The sequence below is a fragment of the Coffea arabica genome, chromosome 1c (assembly GCF_036785885.1).
Source record: "Coffea arabica cultivar ET-39 chromosome 1c, Coffea Arabica ET-39 HiFi, whole genome shotgun sequence".
Lineage (NCBI taxonomy): Eukaryota > Viridiplantae > Streptophyta > Magnoliopsida > Gentianales > Rubiaceae > Coffea > Coffea arabica.
In genome coordinates, this window is record NC_092310.1 from 9,269,285 (window position 1) to 9,285,659 (window position 16,375).

The window sequence follows — 16,375 nt, forward strand, 5'->3', positions numbered from 1 at the left end:
TTTGTGAAAATACAAGGACAACTACAAATGATACAGCACAATCGAGCAATCAGGAGGAGCAACACGGAGAAGTCCAAGAGGAGATCTGTACAAGTTGGAAGAAATAGAACCAGAAGGTATAGAAACATCTGCGGAAACTCGATATCAAACAAAAGGTGAAGATTTTCTTGTGGAAATGCCTGAACCAGGCATTACCAGTAAGAGAAGTTATCGCCGGTAGAGCTAAGAAAGGGGATCTAGTATGCAGATTGTGTGGAGAGGAAAGAGAGACAATGCAACATGCGTTACTTAATTGCAGCTGTGTCAAACAAGTATGGAGGATTGCTCCAATCTAGTGGGATGAACTTCAGGATCAACAAGGAAGCTTCAGTAGATGGTGGACTACAATAGCAGAAGCAAGAAAACAACCAGAGGGAAATGAGCATCTAGCTTTGACGGTTAACATCATTTGGCAGATTTGGAAAAGCAGAAATGATAAGAGACTTCAATGGCAAACAGCACCTCCCATTGAAAACGTTTCAAAATCCTCAAGAGGAATGGTTAGAGTATAAGGAAGCCAAAACAAAAGCATCAAGAATGAGCACAGAAGAAACAACAACACAGGTGACTTCACTTCAACAGCAGGAAGATACAGAAGACATAATAAAGTTGAGGTTTGCAACACATAAGCTGAAAGACAACCCAGAAATGGGGATTGGTGTCACGGCAATGGGGGATAATAAACATCTCATTACGAGCTGGGCATTGAAGGAGAGATGTACTGGACACCAACACATTGATGAATTGGTAGCTATTAAGCTACTAATGAGCAAAGCTCTAGTGTTAAACTGGAGAAAGATCGAGATCCAAATCCAAACCAAGCAAGTGCTCAACTGCATTTTGTCTAGGAAAATGCATGATATGAGAGTGGCAACCTTGGTGGAGGACATTTATCACTTAAGTTTGTTGTTTTAAATGTGCTTCTTTCATTTAGTAAATAAGGAACATAATTATATTAGTAATAGGATTAGCTTATATGTCATACGCATAATCTAATATGAGGAACTTTGGATTCCTTAGTGTCAAAGTACACAGATTGTATAGTTCATTCGAACCTTTGTTCGTAACAGTGAAGTTTTGATAAACTATAAAATCACTTATCATTTTGAGGGAAAAAAAAAAAAACTACATACGATACAGCCAACTTGGGTAGCATTTGGAAGTTTGCAATTTTTCAGGAACTCAATAGTGTCACATGCCTAAGAGTAGAGGCGGCAAATCAACCCACCTAACTAAATTTACCCATACCCGCCCATGAATAGATGGGTATGGGTATCTTAAATTTTTGTATATGGGTATAAATGGGTTACCCAATAATACTCATTTATTAAATGGGTATTATTGGGTAACCCATCAAACCCAATTAACCCATTTAGAATTCTCTTCCCCCCAAGTCTCCTCTTTTCCCCCACCTTTTTTTTTTTCAAATTTTTCATTTTGTCATGATGTCAACAACTTTTGTTTCATTATTATTATTATTATTATTATTTGTTGGTTTTATCTTATTATTTGATTTTCTCTTAGTTTGTTAACTTGTTCATTTTTTAGCATTACCAATTTATGATAAATTTTAGCCTATTTTCTTATCTTTATAAAATGAAATTTTAAATTTATATATGAAAAAAATGTTAGGGGTTCAAAATTTTTCGATTAAGTTTTTATATTAATTTTTATAGTACTTAATTCAAAATTTTATATTCTTATTATTCAATTATTAAATAATAGGTAATTTTGTGACATAGAATATAAATGAAAAAAAATTGGTAATTAATTTTATTGAATATTATAAGTAAATATTTAAAACTAATGATGGGTACAAAGAGTGGTATAAATTGTTAACTTAGTTTGCAAAAATGAATTTAAATGAATTTACAAAAAATTAAAATAAATGGGTTATAAATGGGTAATTGGATTACCCAATTCATTTTTTGACTTACCCATTTATACCCATCTAATTAAATGGGTATAAATGAGTTGACTCACTTATACCCATTACCCATTTTACCCAACCCAAACCCGCCCAAGTCACCCATTTTGACACCTCTACCTAAGAGTAAGCATCTCAAATTCGTGCGCTAGCATAAGGACTCCACACATAAGAGTACGAAGAAGATTATACAAATTAGATGCAACTATTCTTCTAATAAAAAAGATATAATTATTTAATGAATTTGGCCCCTAAAGCGCGCTTTAGTTAATTATAGTGTCCAAATTGAAGCAGAACGTAGGACCAATATTCATTCTTGCAACAGCTACCACAGAGAAAAATAACATGTTATTGATCAACAAAAGTAGATAACACGGAGCATGTATTTCAATAGAATTTTATTTGAAATAATTATTGCAATAATTTTTTTGATGTGATGTATATGAGAAATAAAGGTAATTGAAAAGATAAAAGATATATTGAAAAATATATTTGTGATACAAACAAACAACTTTTGTACAAATGATGCCTATCTAAACACACAGGCATGCCAAATAATTTGCCAACTTCTGTCATCATTCATCGTCCACAGAGAAAAATAACATAATAATTCATGTATAATCGTCTAGATAAAAGACAAAGTTAACCAGAAAAACACTTACGGGACAGCCTGTTTAGTAACCAGAGGATGCTAATGGTAGTAAGATACTCCGTGGTTGTCATAAATGGCTCCCAAATTGACAAATTCTAATCAATCGCTGAAAATTACGTGTGAAAAGGACAGAAGAAAAAAAAAAGCATACTTAGAAATGATGGGCTTCACTTTTCTTCTTTTTTTTTTTTTTAAATTGATTGGTAAACCAGAGCTAGTTTAATACCAATTCTCCGTGATGTACGTAACAGGATTATTGTACTATTCCTTTACATAGTGCAACGGTTTCACCATTCCCTCTGGATGAAAATAAACCCAAGAAGAACTTGTCCGTCCACCTTTTTTTTATTTTTTATTTTTTTGGGGTCAAGGAGAAGATGACAAAACTAGCTATAACCAAGTAATAAAATGGCACAACCTATGCACATTTCCCTAATCTCATCATATTTTGTTTTCCATTTTTAGTTGTTTCAGTAACTTGGCCAAAAACAGTTTTGATTCTTCTTCTATAATCTTCCTGAGATAATCAAATTATTTTTATCTAAAACTTCTATGGTTTTGACCCGATATAGTAATCCAGCTACGGCCCCCATTTGGGCAAAAGGGGAAAGAAATTTCACTAACATTTTATCTTTTGCATGTGTGCGCGGAAAACAGAGAATCAAAATAATGCTCAGTCAAGGGGAAGGGGGTATATTGGTCTACATGGAAAGAAAGGAAGACAAGATGGCATAAGCAATCAACAACTAAAGACCTCTTCTACTGAATACCATAGATTTTGGTGACATGTTAGCTTCGAATTTAATGCCAAGGTTTTCCATCCCAAATGAGTGGAAAGAAATAAAAGCAGTGTGGTCGGATGGAAAACGTATGATTGAGAATTGATTTATTTATTTTTGGGTCTGTTTGACGGTACCCAACTGGTATACTTTAGGTGTTAGAGTTTTAATTAATTAAGAAAAGTATATAAATACAAAAAAAAAATTATTAGCATATATATACACACATTCGTGGAAAATGGACTTCCATTTTGCGTTGAATCATTTGTCATCTTGAGCGAGTGTACCATTAAATTGTGTCTCGCCAGAGTTGTGACCAATGTTTTTAAATTCGAATAGAAGAGTGAATTAGTTAAGTGTTCGATTCGCGGATTAACTGATTTGATCGAGTCAACCTTGACTCTTTGATTTTTTTCCATTTTTTAAAAAAATTTAAAATATCATCCCTAAAAGTTTGGACTTGGACATTAAATGTGTACATTGTGAGCTAAGACACAACGACTCTATAAGGCCCACAAACATAGTTGTGACATGCAAAATTCATCATAAGGCCAACGAAAAAGCAAAAAAAAAAAAAAAAAAAAAAGTCCAAATACTTAGAAGAAATCTTCTTTGAAACTCAAATTCATCATAAGGCCCAATATATAAAAAAAAAAAAAGTCCACAATCAAGAAATCTTCCTGAAACTCAAATTCATCATAAGGCCAGGAAAAAAAGAAAGAAGTCCAACACATTCCAGAAATCTTCTTGAAACTCCATCATCAGACGTTCATATCATCTTTCATTATTTACACCTACAAAGCCACAAGGTAATCTTCATCAATAAAAATCAATTCCAAAGAATATTAAAAGGAAAAAACTACAGTTATAGTTTAAAAAAGGATGCCAAAAAATTAAAAATGCAGCATCCCTTTGTGCAAAAACTAACTAATTAGTACTGCCTCACATACATTTAATATATATATATAAAATAAATGCAGAAAGAATTTACCAGTGCCACAAAATACATATGAATAAAATATAAAAGTTGTGTAAAACTAGAGAAAATATAAAGATGAAAGGAAAAGCAGTTAAAAAGCAAAAAAAAAAAAAATACAACACTACCCCCGTTCAAAAAGCTACGGTTCCAGGTTCAACAGCCTTTTTACTGGTTCACTGGGTTTGGCCGAATTTGAGTTTTATCACTTTCTTAGTGTAGCATTCAATCAAATCAGGGGCATAACTGATTTGCGATTCAATTGATTGAACTAACTACCTGGTCCAGTTTAAAAACATATTGATTGTGAGTTGTGACCACCAAATATTCGCTTCAGTTTTCACCAAAACACTGTGGTCTGGTGGGCCTTACACAATGGCCCATCAATTCAAGATGTGCAAAACTGAGTTAAAGGGGGCCGTGGGCTCCTGCACGTGCAGTTGGGTCCACGTTGGATTACACTACAATTCATTTAAAATTAAAAAAGAAAAGCATCCATGTTAAAGTGTGGTGAATCCCTCATTTACAATGCTAGTTGATGTGGCTTAATCTTGATTTGTAAATTTTATTTTGAAAAAGTATAACATTAAACTCACTAATGCATATTAGACCATATTATAGGCAGCACAATTTAAATCCCTAATTGCTTCTTATCCTGTCACCCAAAGATGTTATGATCTTTAAGGCACCTATGATCATTTGGCTTCCAATCGTTTTCGTAGGTGCAGGGGCCCCATTCTGGGCTTGGACACGTGGCAACCCAGGCATAGTCGAGTTGGGCCTTGGCCCTCAGGCCCCTGGCAGCAGCCCTGGGCCGCACCGACTAGCGCTCCCAGAGGAGGCAAGGGTCCGTCCCGAAGAGGTCGGGGATAATCCCCCTGAGTGCGGGATACCGACTATTCTGGGCAAGTCCCGAAACATACGGAGGTCGGACTCCTTCACAGGTATAAATAATAGCACACATCAACTGTACAAGCTACGCTCACTATTGGCAATTTACTCCCAACCGTCACTACTTCCCGTGAACCCTACTCCCCGGAAAACTAACTTGACCGTCGGAGTGCCCTCGGGGACAACCCTCGGGCTCCCTCTGCTAGCTCGTTCTTGTTGGTTTTGCAGGCTTGGGGGCAGCCCTTCCATCAGCACCCCGAGCTCATCAGTTCAGTTCGGTTCGGGAAAGCTCAGCGCTTCTTCAGTTGGCGCCGTCTGTGGGAACCGTAAGGTAAGTAAGATTGTGTTGATGGCCAGGACGCGATCCAAGCGCACGGTAGAAAGCACCGGCCCTGGGGGCGGCGAGGGGTCCCAGCGAAAGGAGGCTGAGGCGTCCCGGGGCGCCGGGGGCTCAACCCTTTCCGGGGAGCGGAGGCAGCAGATCTTCCAGTTCGTGACGGAGAATCTCCCCATGCTGGAGGATATAATCCGACAGGCGAAGGAGAGAGATGGGGTTGGGGGTGCGCAGACCTCCAAGGCCAAGGGGAATGAGAAGGAGTCACCCCCTGACCCTTCGGAGGATGAGTCACGAGACCAGCCCCCCAGGAGGAAACGACCACGGACTCCACCTCGCCCGCGAGCCTCGGTGATCGGGGACAGCGAGAGGTATTCCCGCGACCGATCTGCGAGGAGCCGTCCCAGAGACCCCTCCCCACGGAAGCCCACGCGGAATGGGTTCGAGCGTTCCCCCGCTCGGTCTGTCAGGAGCCGACCCCGCGACCCCTTTCAATTGGCACCTGCCCGAGATGAGCTCGAGCAGATCTTGAGGCCGCGGCCGTACGAAGATAACTACGCGACCTCGCACTTTACTCGGGAGATAGAGGACTACCCGCTACCCCGGAGGTTCAAGATTCCGAGTATCGAGATGTACGATGCCTCTACCGACCCGGAAGACCACCTCTCGGTCTTCCTGACGCACATGCGTCTGCAAACTGCTGCGGGCGAAGTCCGCTGCAAAACTTTTCCTATGTTCCTGAAGGGGAAAGCCCGGCTCTGGTTCCAGGGACTGGCACCGGGGTCTATACGGAGTTTTCCCGAGCTGACTCGGCAGTTTGCAGCCCAGTTTGTCTCCTCAAAGGTTTACGCGAGAAACGCTACCCACCTGATGTCCATTAGACAGAGGCCCGACGAGTCGCTGAGAAACTTCATGACCCGATTCAATGCGGAGAGCTTGCAGGTCAGGGACAAAGAAGAGAAAGTGGTAATGGCCGCCTTCACAAACTGGCTCAGGGTAGAGGAGCTCTTCTACGACCTGGCCAAGAAGCCTCCCGTAAACCTGGAGGAGCTACTGCGCAGGGCGCACGAGGCCGCTAACGCGGAAGAGGCAGGCCGCCTAAAAAAGGAATCAGATCGGGAGCTCGGAGATCGGAAGGGTCGGACAAACCCCCCAGAGGGCAAGGACGTCCCGGCCAAGAGAAACGTCTTCGATCGGCTCTCGAAGGAGAAGGCCCCTGCTCCGCCGCCACTCCCAGAGAAGAACTACACCCCTCTGACACGGCCTAGAGCCCAGATCTTGGCTGTTATGGAGGCGGAAGGGCTGGGAGATCGGCCGCCCAAGATGGGGACGCCCCGGAACAAAAGGAACCAGGACCGGTACTGCGCCTTTCACCGTGACGTCGGACACGACACGGAGGGATGCTGGGCCCTGCGGAAAGAGATCGAGGACCTGATCCAACGAGGCTTTCTGGGACGTTTCGTACGCCATGGCCGAACGGGCCAGGAGTCCGCGCGCCCATACTACGGAGACCGGCGTGAGGGACAGCGTCGCGACCGCCCAGAGCGGCGTGACGCTCCTCAGGGCCATTCTCCCGACCAGGACACCCAGAACTTGGCGGGAGTAATAAACACCATCGCCGGGGGACTCACGGGGGGAGACAGTCATACAGCTCGGAAGAACAAGCGACCTCCCCCGAGGGGGACGACTCCTTGAAACGCCTGCGCATGGACAAAGAGATCACCTTCGGACCCAGGGATGCGGTCCCCCTAGCGTCCGGGAACCATGAGACCATCGTAATAGACCTTGTTACCAACAACTACCGGGTGAAGAAGGTGTACGTCGACCAAGGTAGCGCGGTAGACATCATGTTCTATCGGGTGTTCAAGGAGCTCGGGTTGAGGGATGACCAGCTGACCTCGGTTCAAACACCTCTGGTGGGCTTCACCGGGCCCCCCATTAATCCGGAGGGAATGATTACCCTGATGGTCACGGTAGGGCAGGCTCCCAAATGCCGGACCATCCCTGTCAATTTCGTGGTAGTCAAGCAGCAATCCTCGTACAACGTGTTCCTGGGTCGGCCAGCTCTGAACGCCCTCCGAGCTATCCCATCCACCCTCCACCTGAGTGTTAAGTTCCCTACTGCAGGAGGGATAGCCGAGGTGCACGGTGATCCAGAGGTGGTCAGAACTTGCTACTTGGCCACGCTCCGTGGGCCGGAGAAGGTGGCGCCCAGACGACCTGTTTGGAGCCCTACATCCCAGGGGACGAGGCCCAGCAGGTGAGCACACAGGACGAGATTGAGGAATTTCCCTTGAGGGAAGACCAGCCAGACCAGGTGGTCCGCATAGGCGCGCTGCTACCCCCCGCGGAGAAGGAGGGCTTGAAGGCTCTGTTAAGGGAATATTCCCAGGTCTTCGCCTGGTCGGTGGATGACATGCCCGGGATCCCGACCGACCTGGCAGTCCACCACCTCGACGTGGATTCCCGCTTCAAGCCAGTGAAGCAGAAGAAAAGGAGTTTCGCCCCCGAGAGGAATGAGGTGATCAGGCAGGAGGTCGGCAAGTTGCTGGAATCCAAGATCATCCTGGAGGTCTACTACCCAACCTGGTTGGCCAATCCCGTCCTGGTCAAGAAGGAGGACCAGACCTGGAGGATGTGCGTAGACTTCACGGACCTTAACAAAGCCTGCCCCAAGGACTGTTTTCCCCTACCAAGGATTGACAGGTTAGTAGATTCTACTGTGGGTTTTGACATTTTATGCTTCTGGATGCCTTTAAGGGCTACCACCAGATAGAGATGGCTGAAGAGGACCGGGATAAGACCTCCTTCATCACCGAGGAGGGAACCTACTGCTACAGGACCATGCCGTTCGGGTTGAAAAACGCGGGAGCTACTTACCAGCGTCTGGTCAACAAGTTATTCCAGGATCAGATCGGCAAAAACATGGAGGTCTATGTGGACGACATGATCGTCAAAAGCCGGACTGACCAGCGGCTCATACACGACCTAAGGGAGATCCTGGACATCCTACAGGAGAGCCGGATGCGCCTAAACCCGAAGAAGTGCACCTTTGGGGTCAGATCGGGAAGGTTCCTGGGTTTCCTGGTGTCCCGGAAGGGGATCCGGGCCAACCCGGATAAACTCCAGGCCATCATGGACATGGCCCCTCCGAGGAACGTGAAGGAGATCCAACGGCTCACAGGAAGGATGGCCGCCCTAAATAGGTTCCTCTCGCGCTCCGCAGTCCAGGGGCTGCCCTTCTTCCGAGTCTTGAAAGCGCCTAAGGATTTTCGCTGGACAGAGGGGTGCCAGAAAGCGTTCACCGACCTGAAGGCCTATCTGGCTGAGCTGTCCACTCTGACCGCCCCGGAGCTAGGGGAGACTCTGTTCCTTTACCTGTCCGCCTGCAACGAGGCTGTCAGGACGGTTTTGGTGCGGGAGGACGGGGGGGTTCAGAGACCGGTGTATTACGTCAGCCGTGCTCTGCAAGGGCCGGAGACGAGGTACACGCCGGCGGAGAAGCTGGTCCTTGCCTTGGTGCACGCTGCTCGCAAGCTCCGCCCCTACTTCCAAACTCACAGCATTGTAGTCCTGATCGACCAGCCCCTGCGTCAGATACTCACCAAGCCCGAGGTCTCGGGTAGGATGACCAAATGGGCCGTCGAGCTGGCCGAGCACGACCTTAGTTATCAGCCCGGCACCACGATCAAGGCCCAAGCCTTGGCAGACTTCCTTGCTGAGGGGACTAGCTTGACCCTGACCGGGCTAGTCCCAACACCCATGGACGCCCCGGCAGAGAAGCCGTGGGTGCTGTTCGTGGACGGCGCCTCGAGTAAGGAAGGGAGCGGAGCTGGCCTACTGCTCACCTCACCCACCGGGGAAGACCTGACCTATGCGCTTAGGTTCGATTTCCCGGCATCCAACAACGAGGCGGAGTACGAGGCCCTGTTGACGGCCTCAACTCGTCGTCCAGGTCCGAGGGGAGTACGAAGCCAAAGACGAGGTTATGAAGAAATACCTGGCCAAGGTACGAGAGGCAGTGGCCTTGTTCGGAACCTTTGAAATCGAGCGGGTGCCAAGGTCCCAGAACAAGCGTGCAGACGCCCTTTCAAAGCTGGCGTCCTCCTCATTTGCCCATCTGAGTAAGGAAGTCTTGGTAGAGGTGGTGAAGCAGAAAAGCATCGACCAGGTCCAGGTCCTGGCTATAGACAGCTCGGCAACCTGGATGACTCCCCTCGTTGACTTCCTCAGCTCGGGTGCCCTCCCCGAGAACAAAACCGACGCTCGCCGAATCCAGCTCAGAGCTGCCAAATACGCCTATGCTGGGGGAACCCTCTATAGGAGGTCGTACTTATCCCCCTGGCTAAAGTGCGTGACTCCGGAGGAGGGTGACTACGTCCTCCGCGAAATACATGAAGGGATATGTGCGACACATGTTGGGTCCCAGGTGTTGGCCAAAAAGTGCCTTCTTCTGGGCTACTATTGGCCCTCCGTCTTCCGAGACGCCGCGAAAATGGTACAGAAATGCCGAGCTTGCCAGGTGCACCCCCCACTGCGCCACCAGCCAGCCCGGGAAATGATCCCCATTCATAGTCGCTGGCCTTTCGCCCAATGGGGGATAGACCTCCTAGGTCCTTTCCCCCGAGCTCCTGGAAAGTACGAGCACCTCGTGGTGGCTATCGACTACTTCACGAAATGGATGGAGGCAGAGCCCCTGGCCTCTATTTCGGGGAAGGCGATTCAGAAATTCTTTTGGAGGAACATCGTCTGTCGCTTCGGCATCCCGCACGTCTTGATATCTGACAACGGCCGCCAGTTCGCCGAGAACCCCTTCCGGAGCTGGTGCGCTGAGCTCGGGATCAACCAGCACTTCACGTCGGTCGGTCACTCTCAAGCCAATGGTCAGGTGGAGAACGCAAACCGAACCATTCTACAAGGGTTGAAGACCAGGTTGGAGTCAGCCCAGTCGAGCTGGCTGGATGAACTCCCCAGTGTCCTCTGGGCTCACCGCACTACGCCTAGGACGGCCACCAACGAGACCCCGTTCTCTCTAACTTATGGGGTCGAGGCAGTAGTGCCTGCAGAGATTGGTCTCCCCTCGCCCCGGACACAGAGCTTCGTTGCGGCGACCAACGAAGACGACCTGCGGTGCAGCTTGGACATGCTGGAGGCTAAGCGTGAAGAAGCAGCGGTACGGATGGCTAAGTACAAAAGCCAGCTCGCCCGCTATCACAGCGCCAGAGTGAGGACCGTGCAGTACCAGCCAGGCGACCTCGTCCTAAGGAAGAACTCGGTTAGCCGAGCTCACGGCTCCAACAAGCTCGACCCGAACTGGGAGGGTCCATACAAGGTTCTTGAGGTGAGCCGAGCTGGCTACTGCAGGCTCGCCAAGATGGATGGATCCGAGGTACCCCGTACTTGGCACTTCTCCAATCTGCGACTATTTGTAGCGTAGGTTAGACCAGGTTATTCAATTGTCTGTTCTAGAAAAATCCGAATTTTTGCTTTATCCTTCAATAAAAGACCGACTTCACAGTTTTAATTTCACTTGTACTTGTTTCCTTTAAAAGTTAAAACCTTGCACTAGCACACTTAGCGTTCCCTCACTAACTGTCCTAGTGGGGGGCTAAGGGTAGTAATGAATCGAGGTGAAGTGCTCGACCCCGGGAGGTCGGCACGACTAGGAATAACTTGGAAGCTTGGAAAAGTTCTGGGAACTCCGCGTTCGACAGTAATGAATCGAGGTGAAGTGCTCGGCCCCCAGAGGTCGGTACAAATTGAAGCTTCCATGCGATGCTCGACCCCGGGAGGTCGGCACAACTAGGAATAACTTGGAAGCTTGAAAAAGTTCTGGGAACTCCGCGTTCGACCCAGGAGGTTGGCGAAGAAGGAGTTCGCAGCCCGATGCTCGATCCCAAGAGGTCGGCACGGGTTATTGCTTCGAAGTAGAAGCTCGACCCCAGGAGGTTGACCAGGCCCCCAGCATTTGAATCTGGGGGCTCCGCGTTCGACCCCGGGGGTCGGGAAGAACGCCCTTAATGTTTAAGTGCTCAGCCCCAAGAGGCTGGCACATCCCCTTGGTAGGCCTGTTTGGTGCTCGACCCGAGAGGCCGGCACATGATTTTAATAATCAGATTGCTGTTGGGCAACCCCACTTTTGGATCAAAAAAGCGACGTGTTTGGTGCTCGGCCCAGGAGGTCGGCACATGGCGTTGCGTGCAGATAAGAAAGGCGGAATAACTCTCTTCGAAATTTCGCATACGCATTCAAAGCCTATCTATTACAAAATTTTTGAGCTGTCTACCAATTACAAAGTTTTCGAGCTGCCTATTTGCTACAAAATGTGCCGAGTCATGAAGAGGGTACAGCTTGGACCTTCTTCTTCTTGCTGGTAGTCCGTCTGGAGCAGGAGCTGAAGGTACACCTTAAACATGCTGAGAGACGTAGGGTGAAGGCTATCCAGGCGGGGGAACCTTTCCGTCTCAGATGGACCCTCAAGAGCATTTTCAACTGGAACATGGTCGCATCCTTATAAGAAACGGAAAGGGTTTCTGGAGTGACCGCCGCCCTACGCCACCGGCTCCTTCCCTGAAGCTCTGCCGGGAGCCTCGTCCTCCTCCAAGGGAACTTCTGCCAGCTCGGCTCCGACGTCGGCCCGCCCTACCAGGTCCTTGAAGTCCGCCAAGTTGAAGTCGGGAAGGTTGAGACTCTTCACCTGGTCCAGGGCCCGTGAAGAGCCAACTTGGAGGATGGGCTGGTTGAGGAGGGCAATGTCCACTTCGAACTGATCGGAAGAGATGAACTCCCGAACAGCCCTCTTTCGCTCCCGGCTTACGGTGCCGGAGAGCTCGACGGCGTGGTCCTCCCTCAACTTGGCCATGCCAGCCCTCTCCTGGTCGAGCTCCGACCTAGTGGAGGCGAGATGTACCCGAGCTGTGTCCAGCTCCTTCTCGGCCTTAAGGGAGTCCGTCTCCTTAAGGGCCTGGGTAAGCCTCTTCTCCGCCTCCAGGTTCTTCTTCCGCAGCTTCTCCAAGTCGGGGGACAGCTCGGAGAAGCGGGTCGCCAGGGCAGTCCCAGCGGCGTTGGCCTGAGGAAGGAAAACAGGTCAGCACGCTGCGGTGCCTAACGGAAAACAGAGCTGCAAAACTGACCCGTGAGCTAGAAGACTTACTTGAGCCTGGGCGGTGTAATACGCGTCCAGGAGTTCGGAAGGGGCGGCCAGCCCCATCCACCTCTTGTCGCGTGGGAGGACCGAGCCCACCATCAGCTCGCGAGCCACCTCGGGAAACTGGGCTCGGTCGTTGATGGAGAACTCCCAGGGCGGACAGAAGCGGCGGGGGTCATGCATGGTGGAGGCCTGACCCGGCTTCAAGGGAGATATGTGGCGAAAGTGCCACAAGCTCGGGGGAGGCGACTCCTGGGCATACTCCTCGGCAGAGCCGACGCCCAGATGGACTGGCCCCCTCGAGGCCAGCGCGAGCGGAGGGGGCTGAGAGGAAACCAGCGCGAGCTTTTTCCCGGGCTGGGAGGGCTCGTCCCCTCTGCCCCTCTTCTGCCCGGCCGCCTTCTTCTTGTTGGCGGCCTGCTTGGAGGGGGACGGCTGCGACGCCTCTTTCTGGGGGGCTGAGCCGCTCCCTGGGGTGGAAGCCCCTCCTGGGGCCCCCTGAGCAGTATCGGGCTGGGAGGCGGAGGTGACCTTCTCAAGAGGCGCGCCCAGCAGCTGGGAGAGCTTTCTCACTGCAACGAACACAACCAGATAAGCAAAAGGCAGGGCAGTACAAGAAGCCACAATATACTATAAATGCAATAGGGGCAAAGCCGGCGTTACAGGTGTCGAGTTTGGGCTCGGGGGTCACCACTTCCCCGGAGGATCTGGACAACGTCCCTATCAGCCCGGCTGCGGAGATCTGCTCGGTGGAGAGTTTGGTGACGTCGAGCTTCACCTTGGAGCCCAACAGCTGGCTGAGGGTATCGTAATCCAGGTCCTCCGGGTAGGGGTCGGCCTTGACCCCCCCAACCTTCCACACATTGGGGGGAAAATGTGTGGATTTGACAAAGAAAAAATCCTCCTTCCAATCCTTCACGGAGGTGGGGAGTCCGGAGAACAACTACTGGGCACCTTTCCCTCCCTTGGTTTGGGGACCACGGCGGGAGAAGTAGTACCATCCCGGGAGGGCGGTCTTAAGGATGAAGGCAGCTCGAAAGAGGGAAAGAGAGTAAGGGATATCGCAGAGAAGGCAGTAGATCAGGAATCCAGTGATGATCCTGATGGAGGTGGGGTGAAGCTGAGTGATCCTGAGCCCCCAGTAGTTCAGGATCTCTGTAAGAGTTGAAGGAATGGGGAGACGGAGCCCTGCGATGAGCTGCTCCCTATAGATGGCTACGAAACCGGGGGGAGGTCTGCAGGCTCGGTCGTCAGGTCCGGCCGCCCTCGGCTCGTAGGCCGGGGGAATGGAGTAAGACTTAGCTAGCTCGGCCACGGCCTCGGGGGACAGGGTAGCCTCCTGAAGGTCTACACGGCCATAGGAGAGCTCGGGATCATTCCCCTGCTCAGAAGCAGGGGTCCCCTCAGAGGGATCCCTATCCTCCCCAGCTCCACCTTGGGCTCCGCCGGGGGAGTCGTGTGGAGACTTGGGGGGAGAGGCGGCGGTAGCCTGCCGCTCGATGAGGGCATCAAGCTCGGCTACCTCCTCAACGGCTCGGGCTGAAGGAGAGTGGGCAGAAGGAGAACTCATAATGACTATGGGGTCGAGCAGGTCAGGGTTGGAAGCAGAAGAAGAGGAAGGAGGAGGAGGGGAAGGCGACGGCGAGGATGAGGACGAAGATAAGGAAGAAATGAAGATTCTGGTGGCTCTGCGACTGGCCGGAGACGGGGGTGCGGTGGGGGTAACGTCGGAATGACCCGACATAAAAAGCAGGTGGCAGAAGGCAAGAGAGACACTGCAAAAAGGGAAAGGGATCGCAAAAGGGACTTACTGATGACGATCGAGGCAGAGAGGGGATGGAGGACTCGCCGGAATCTGGGCACGGGGCACCGGAAGTTGCAGGAGAATGGTAATGCAAAATGCACGAGGGGGGGAAGAAATGGCAAATGGAGCCGATTGAAATCTGATAACTCCCACTTATAAGGGGAGAAGTGGGGGGAAAACGGTTGTGTGGATTTGAACCGACCCCCATGTGAACGCATTTAATGCTGGTACGGAAACCGAAGAGGCGTGACAACTGAAAGGACGCGGGCGCAGCGTCCTTGTGACAGCACTGTACCAGAGGTGGCCTCGGCAGAGTAGTGCGCGGCTCTGGCCTCCCACGTGGCGGAGGTAGATTAGGTCTGCCTGACAGTCTTACCTAATCTAGGGGGCTAGTGCAGAGGCCCCATTCTGGGCTTGGACACGTGGCAGCCCAGGCATAGCCGAGCTGGGCCTTGGCCCTCAGGCCCCTGGCAGCAACCCTGGGCCGCACCGACTAGGGCTCCCAGAGGAGGCAAGGGTCCGTCCCGAAGAGGTCGGGGATAATCCCCCTGAGTGCGGGATACCGACTATTCTGGGCAAGTCCCGAAACGTACGGAGGTCGGACTCCTTCACAGGCATAAATAATAGCACACATCAACTGTACAAGGTACGCTCACTATTGGTAATTTACTCCCGACCGTCACTACTTCCCGTGAACCCTACTCCCCGGAAAACTAATTTGACCGTCGGAGTGCCCTCGGGGACAACCCTCGGGCCCCCTCTGCTAGCTCGTTCTTGTTTGTTTTGCAGGCTTGGGGGCAGCCCTTCCATCAGCACCCCGAGCTCATCAGTTCAGTCGGTCCGGGGAAGCTCAACGCTTCTTCAGTAGGATTTCTCAAGAAAAAAAATTCTAAGAATCGACATAGATACAATTCATTTGTGACAACAAAACTTTCAAGAGCACTCGATCAGAAGAGACAAATCATTTTTCACCAATTGAGCTATCTTATAAACAATAATTTCACTAATAATTAATATTATTACAAGAGATTTTAATCACTAATAATTATATATTTCTGGATTAAGCAGAAACTATTAAAATTTCAAGAGCACTCGATCTTATTTATTAGAAAAAAATAACTCGAGCGGGTTAGTTTCCTTAATCATTGACGGGGGACAAAGCAAATACTTAGAATAATAACACCAAGTATTAGTCTCAGCATAGCAAATCCCAGAATTATAACTCTCCAAAGCTCAATTCAAATTTAAGAATTTGAAAACATTAGGTTTGGTAATTTGACGTGTAATTGTATTAGAAGGATTCTTAGTTTTTTCAATAAGATTATAAAGAACCCACAATAGAATAATACGATCACCAAAGTAAACCCCGCCCTCCCCCCCCTCCCGGCCTTTTTAATATTCTATTCATATGTTCAAAGGCACACTGGCTATACAAAAGGGGACAACTGCCCATGCTTTACATTTTCCTATGAATCTCTCTCCTGCTGCTTTCCTCGTTATAAGAAATTTCTGCACTTTATATCTCAAGTTTTAATGATTCGGATCTGCCCTGAGCCTCAGGGCCTTAGGCAATGTCTCGTCGAGATGTACCAAAATGAGTTAAAAAGGGAGCTGAAGCCTCTGCAGTTGCAGGTGCGGTGAGGTTCAAATTAGATTATATTAATTCTGTCTAATTTAGATCATTCATTTAAAATTTTTAAAAAAAATTATAGTAAACAGCTCAGTTTGATTCTAACTGATTTTATCAGATTTGGACCATAAAAAGCAAGGTTTGTTGCACCTGCAATTGCATAGCCCTGCACCCGAGCTAAAGTGTGGTGAATATC

At 49.2% G+C, this 16,375-nt stretch overlaps 1 protein-coding gene across 1 annotated transcript; it reads left to right on the top strand.

The window, feature by feature from the left end:
• Positions 1-7,304: 7,304 nt before the first annotated feature.
• LOC140038886 (uncharacterized) lies at positions 7,305-8,374 on the top strand. Its single transcript, XM_072084453.1, has 2 exons — positions 7,305-7,746; positions 7,842-8,374. The coding sequence occupies exons 1-2, from the start codon at positions 7,305-7,307 to the stop codon at positions 8,372-8,374; spliced, it is 975 nt and encodes a 324-aa protein (XP_071940554.1).
• The last annotated feature ends 8,001 nt before the right edge of the window (positions 8,375-16,375 follow it).